Source organism: Nelumbo nucifera, chromosome 2 (genome assembly GCF_055504915.1).
Source record: "Nelumbo nucifera cultivar China Antique chromosome 2, China Antique-T2T, whole genome shotgun sequence".
In the NCBI taxonomy this organism is placed as follows: Eukaryota; Viridiplantae; Streptophyta; class Magnoliopsida; order Proteales; family Nelumbonaceae; genus Nelumbo; species Nelumbo nucifera.
Window position 1 is genome coordinate 65870290 of NC_142650.1, and position 6821 is coordinate 65877110.

The 6821-nt window shown below is 37.4% G+C and overlaps 1 protein-coding gene across 1 annotated transcript; it reads right to left on the bottom strand.

Moving 5' to 3' along the window:
• Positions 1 to 2399: 2399 nt before the first annotated feature.
• Positions 2400 to 6470, bottom strand: LOC104601364 (cytokinin riboside 5'-monophosphate phosphoribohydrolase LOG7). The gene is made up of 7 exons (XM_010264658.3): positions 6248 to 6470; positions 5089 to 5186; positions 4335 to 4365; positions 3755 to 3854; positions 3541 to 3611; positions 2970 to 3113; positions 2400 to 2676 (listed from the first exon to the last, which is right to left on the bottom strand). Exons 1-7 carry the CDS (start codon positions 6353 to 6355, stop codon positions 2584 to 2586), a joined length of 645 nt encoding a protein of 214 aa, XP_010262960.1. The 5' UTR covers positions 6356 to 6470; the 3' UTR covers positions 2400 to 2583.
• Positions 6471 to 6821: the final 351 nt, after the last annotated feature.

Below are 6821 nucleotides of genomic sequence, written 5' to 3' on the forward strand. Positions count from 1 at the left end.
TGTACACATATGTATATACAGATAAATACACATATTTTTTGGGAAAACATATATAAATATACATTTATTGATGCATAAATACATAATTGTATACTATTTATAACTGCAAATATGAAATCAATTCATGTTCAGGTTGATTCGGATTGGTCATGGTTTCAACCCTAACCCAATCCAAAGTTAAGTTGGGTCCATACTCTTCAACCCGAACCCAAACATCAACCAACTCTACATTTTTGGGCTGGGTTGGGGCTAAGCCAGCCCAAGTTGCAGCACTAGTTTTGTATTGTATGTTTTGTTTGTATCATTCATTATAGGTGGACCTTGAAACAAAGAGATGGAATCCAACGGTACTGGATGAAAATATGAGGGTAGCACAAGAGTATAAACAGAATTGCAAGAATATTCTTGAAATATTGGGTAAACTATAGAGCCAACCTGTACTTAGGGGTAGTGACGTTTTAGTGCCAGCCCCGGAGCTTTGTTTTGCGACAAAAGACCCCCTCCCCCCGAACTGTTGGGTTATGGCACATTTTATGATACCATTTGTCCTTTTTAACTATATATATATATATATATATATATATATTTTAAATCATAACTCACATCTTTCTCTTCTTAACATTTCTTTTCATCCAAGTTAAGTTCACATTGAGGATGCCTTGAAAAATGATGGTTTGATAACATCTCGAGGATTCGTGTTTTGGAATGGTTTTCATCGTTTTGGTATTTGTTGTTCTGTCTACAAAATCTCAAATGGAGAATTTAGTAATTTTATTCACAATCAACCCCATTAGCAGATCCCATCCAGCAGCAAAGTGCTGGTTCAAAGTTCAGGAGGGTTATTGTTGCAAATCAAAGCTTAGAGTAAGGTTCAAGATATTGATACGCCCAAATGTCAATAGAGGCAGTATCAGTAATTTTTTTTAAAATCCGGTTTAAGGTCTGTTTATTCCCTGAATCAGTCAAAACCCTGATACACCCTCTATAGGGCGTACGAGAAGCTCTCGATACAACACATATCGGCCAGATGGATATTAATATTTTGAACCTTGTTTCAGAGTAAGGATTAAAATATTAATACATCCGAAACCTAAAAATGGGTATTGGTGTGTATGTATATAACCAATACTCAAATTTATTTTTTTTTACCATTTTTTTTTCATTTTTTACGCGTTAGAGGGATGAAATCTGTCATCCTAAAGTTTAAAAATTTTAAAGCATTTATGCATCGGTGGTTCTGGATCTGTAGTTTACCCTAATAATTTTTGACAATCAAATCTTTCTCCAGCCTCGTTTTCCTTGCTTGTTTTGGACTAGTAGACTTCATAACTTCAGGCTGTCAGCTTCAGTAAGAATTCCATGTCAGCTGTTATCAAATGGCCCTTATTCCGATTCGGGCCGTCATGGGTATCTAAATCCGATCCGATTAAACCGGTTGTGGCTTTATGCTTACAAAGAATCAAAATGACCGCCGATTCGACCCAATTATGTTCTGACTTGTTCTGAATCAATCTGTGCATCACATTTGTCTTCGTTTTGTGTCCTTGTAACCTGCCAGTAGCAGATGCTCAGAACATCGGGACCCACCATTAGATAGATCCCACTCCCATCAGTAAGAGGGTCCCCCAAGGAACCAGAAAACAAGCATGACTGAGGTCTCTGAACCATATGATTCGGGTATCAAAGTATTAATCATGATTACAAATTGATTCAGGTTTCAATCTTTAAAATCCATCCTAGAGATGGCCTGATTTCCTATTGCTGGATACGCGTCTGGGCCTGTTTCAGAGGCTGCGTAGACTTCAATTTTGTTAATTGGCATCAGGGGACCCCACACAAGTGGGCGAGAACATCTTGACTAGGACAAAATGACAATTAACGTGGGCCCGACTGGTTATTGTCATTTGGGTTGGGTCATCGACCTAGCCTCCAAGGCCCAAGCTTTGGGCCTAATCCTGATTCTTCTCTACAGGGCTTAATCCATTAAGCTACGACAAGGAATCTTGTGGTCAGAGACAAAAGGGAGAGATGGGGATTTTGACAATTGACAAAACATTTAATCCGAAAAAAGTACATTTAAGAGTGTGTTGTGTCTGTCCTTCCAACCAAACCCCTAAAATATTATGAAGAATAAACATCATTAATGAATGGGTTCACACCAAGACCTGAAAACCAAGAGTTCACTTGTAACATGATCTTAGGCATTTGGCCATCAACTTTGACTGATGCCATGTATATATATTTATCCATATATTGCACTCAAAAACTGTCCCACCACATCACAATGAATTCCATTCATCCACAATCAGTGATTCAATTCATACCTTTTAATTCACCAATCCCTCATGAATGGACTTTCAATAAAGCACCCTCTAAAAAGGATGAGAGAGAGAGAGAGAGAGAGAGAATGGAAATTATAAATTTCTAATAATAACACCAAGTTCCCTAGACAATTTTCCACATTGCTTTACCAAAAAATAACTATACCCGAAATTGTAGATGTAAGTAGAATTCTATATATATGTATGTTAAGAAGCCAAAAGGAAGCATATACACTCCACCCCCATCCATCTATCCACCATGTTACGTAGCAACACCAGATTCTGGGACGTAGCTTAGTCTCTCCACCTCCCACACCAACTTGGATGTAATCTCATCATAATGCGGAACGTATTCCTGATACACAAAGATGGAACAATACCGAGTTGAATCTTATTTTCCCTATTCAGTGCTAAAGAAAACTAAAAGAAACAGAAAAGATCTCTGATTTTCATACCCAACTTCATTTCTTTAGCATAACATGACACAAGATTAGTAGTTGGTATCTCAAGTCAAAACATCCCCAGATTCAAAAGTAAAAAGGATAGACAGGAGGAATAAAAGGAATGACAAGGGATTACGTCTCAAAAAATTAAAAGTAGGATTTGAATTGTCTAGGAGATTCTTCTCTTTATTTTGTTGTTTGGTACCTCTAGTTCCCTCACTAATTGCTTTGCCGTTGGGGCAGATACAATAATGCATCGTGCGGTAGGAGAGATGAATCCTTCATCCACGGCTTTATCTATAAAAGACAACAAGGAATTGTAGTATCCATCCACATTCAAGAGACCCACCTGCAGAAATGCTAACTTTGGTCAAAATAATAATGTTAAAACCCCCAATGATGCAAAACATCACAGCCAGACATCAGCAATCAAGGCCTTTGATTGAGTTCTAAATTTTCAACTTTCTAAGCTATTCCCACACATAGAATTAGAAACCCTCTCAGCCATGGTGACAAACTCAAGGTTAAAAGATGGCAAGAAAAGGTAAAAAACATGTATCGAAGCTTGGATGAAAGAAACATAAGCTAGCATATTAGATGTTTTTATCTTTGTCTTGATGCAGTCATGAAAGGCATAACCGAACACAGATCATTTCAAGGAAATGAGAGCAAAGAATGGAAACTGTAGGTATTTCAACTTAAGCTATTGTGGATAAGAATGGAAACCATTCATCCCAGTAACCCAACAGATTGTTTAAAGGAAAAGAAAGGCTTACTGGTTTTTGATGAATTCCAAGCTGGGCCCAAGTGATGACTTCTAGCAATTCTTCAAGGGTCCCATACCCACCTGATGTTAAAAATAGTAACTACAATTATGATAATTCAAGGTACATTAAATAATAATACTGTAATGTAGACTTCTAAGCAAGAAAACTATATTGACTACTCATTAAATGAAAATCTGAGGGGGTCTAAACATTCAGTCAATACCAGGAAGAGCAATGAATGCATCGGCTTGACGAGCCATCTCAGCTTTCCTTTGGTGCATATCAGATACAGCTCTCACTTCCCCAACAGTTTCACCAGTTATCTGCAATGCCACACCCATGTTATATTTTCTACACTTGCATGCTTGAATAACTTTTGGTTTTCGGGGCAGATAAATCACTAGAACATAGACATTGGTTGATCATGAACAGAGTGAAGACTGTTGCAATGTTCTTTAAAGCCAACCTACCAAACATCTTAACAATTATTTCTCCTTCAACATTATTGTTTTTAACAACGAATTCCCACCACTTTAATTCAAATTCGTAGTTTTGAAAGCCCGTAACACCAGATTTGACCCACACCCAAACGCAACATATATTGTTGTTTCTAATTCTTGAAGCCACCCAAACACTAATAAATCGAGAGCATACAGCTTAAGAAATGAGAGTAGCCAGAAAAGGACACTGAAGCGGGTCAGAAGCGATATGTCGATTTGGATTCAGGGTTTAATATGCTTATTAACAGACAAATTAAATGCAAATTAAAAGGGATTTGTAAAGTTGAGTCAATATGAAGTTACCTCCCTGGGCATTAGAGTCTTGGGAATAACCCTACAAACAAAACCCATCAACTCATGTCAGTTACTACCCAGACGTAGCAAGCAGCATTCCTTTAACTCTTGGACAAAAGCATTGAAAGAAATATAAAGAAACCTTGGCTTCCAATGGAAGAATCAGTAGACAAAAATTGCATTACCGTCGAACACAACTGTTCATATGTTTCTACTAAGAAAGGGTAAAAAGCTTCTTCAGTTTTCCACTTCCACAGTTGTCGAAAAGAAAATGGAAAGTTAAGAAGCTTTTACCAAGCTTTTCCTAACCATTGTTTCAGAATGTACTAACATTATCAAGACCAAAACTGATTTCACTTTTATCATACTGATGAAAAGCTCACAAAATGTTGGAAGAACCAAGTGAAACAGATACCTTGATCTTGCTCTAGACAAAAGAACAATTTTCTAAATGCATGGGAGTCATATTTACAGTACTCAGAGACCCACTCATATAAAGAATCCCTTGTTGAAAAGAAGTATATATGCCGACATTCCAACCAATAAAGTTAACAAAACAACGGAGGAATTCCCATGTCATGGTTTAGAAAAATAATTAAAAAAAACTGTTGCTTACCATTAGTAACTATTAGTATAAGAACAAGAACCAAATCGACTAAACCAGAAGCAGAAATCATGAAATACAAGGCACTAATCTTATGAACTTCTTTGTTGTGGTAACCAAATAAGAAAAAGGAGAGAGAGAGAGAGAGAGAGAACCAACCCTAGAACATGGCGCCCACCATCATGAACAGCCTGAGAAACGAGACCCATGAGTCCTACGCTCCCACCTCCGTAAACCAAATCAATCCTTCTCTCCACCTTCAAACACATCGAAATGTAAACCCACGTAGCAGGAGGTGTCAGTCATAATAATCAGATCGGAAACCAACACTATTTTATCAATTAAATATTAGAGACATTAAATAAACTGATACACTAATCATAAGAAGACTGGTCAAATTTAGAACCCTGAGAAACTAGCCAGTGATGATCTATATTCATGGAACCCATAAACAAAAAACATGGAGCTTTGTCATGGGGAGTGAGAAGAGTATGTGGATGGGTTATGGAGGTACTCAAGAAAACATGCTTAATGTGTCATGATACCAAGGTAGCACGTTTGTTCCCTAGGGAAAAGCAGGAGAAATTTTAATTATTTTGTTTTTTCTCTCTCTGAGACTGAGAGAGAGAGAGAGATCATGCAAGAAAGCTGCTAAGCAGACAGGCAGATTACAGCTAGCAACCTCTCATGCCAAAAATAAACTCAGAAGCCCAGCAATTCACCAACAATAATAATCCCACGTTAAAAGCCTGTTTGTTATAACATACACTCACATACCCACCAAAGAAGAAAGAAAAATTTGCAGAGAATTAAGACGAGCAACACGCCACGGAACAGAAGACGACACCCCGAAGACAGAAAAGGAAGCTTGTCTTAGATGAGTTAGATCAGATTGCACTCCTATAAGAAAACAACAGCTATAAATGCACTAACAAATACCCGCAACAAAAGGAAGGAAAACCAGAGACGGAGTTCCACTCCACAGTTCACACACATACAAATCAATGTTCATAAAGACTACCCATTTGAATGGAACAAACAATTAAAAACCCAAAAACCCATTTATGAAATCCAATCTCAGAAACCCCATGATTCCTTCTAGAACGAAAATGGAACCGGAGCAAAGCAAAAATGATGGCGGAAACAAAATCGAATCCTGAAATGATAAACGGAGCATTCAAAACTGGTTTCATTGGGTGGTTTGAATTTTTTATCAACTGTGGAAGGAAATCCCAGTTCAGAGCTCATCCCTGAAAGAAGTAAAATTTTCAATAGTACAAGCTATTACTGACAGGAATAAAGAAGAACCCATTATTACCAGTTCCTTCCCCAGCTCAACGGCAGCTTCTTGATAGCTTGCTTTCTTCCCTGGACTGCTACCACAGAACACACAAATCCTCTTGAATCTCGATCTCGTCTCCTCCATTATTCTCTCCCGTCTCTCTCTGTCCTTTCTCCCTCCCTCTCTGTGTGAACTAACGATATCTTCAAACAAAAGGAAGGATGTCAGGATGAGCCGAAAACGAGTTCTATTCCATTTTATATAGAACCCCCCCCCACCCGAGCCCTCGTAGAAAGCCCCCTCCACTCTTCTTACATCATGCCTAGGAAATAAGAACTTTTATTTTATTTTACTTTGCTAAGAATTAAAAAGTTCTACTGATTTACATATATATATATATAATTTCTGAAAAGCAAAATAGTCACCGAAATAGGACTAAAAGGCCTTGTCCGAGGAAGAAAAATTAAAAATAAACAAAAAAGAAAAAAATAGAACAAAATGATCATTCCCACTTGACCACTAAATAAAATATATATTTTTTATTTTTTCTCTATTTTAATATTGGATTCCTCATTCTTCCCTTTTTTGGTTGGGTCCTTTATTTTCTTTA

Excerpts from the sequence above, each read along its gene's own strand:
- LOC104601364 (XM_010264658.3), bottom strand. The coding sequence starts at position 6,355 with ATGGAGGAGACGAGATCGAGATTCAAGAGGATTTGTGTGTTCTGTGGT. Across the intron at positions 4,366-5,088 it reads GGTGGGCGCCATGTTCTAGG|GGTTATTCCCAAGACTCTAA; the intron begins GTTGGTTCTCTC and ends TTTTGTTTGTAG. Across the intron at positions 3,612-3,754 it reads TGCATTCATTGCTCTTCCTG|GTGGGTATGGGACCCTTGAA; the intron begins GTATTGACTGAA and ends TTTTAACATCAG.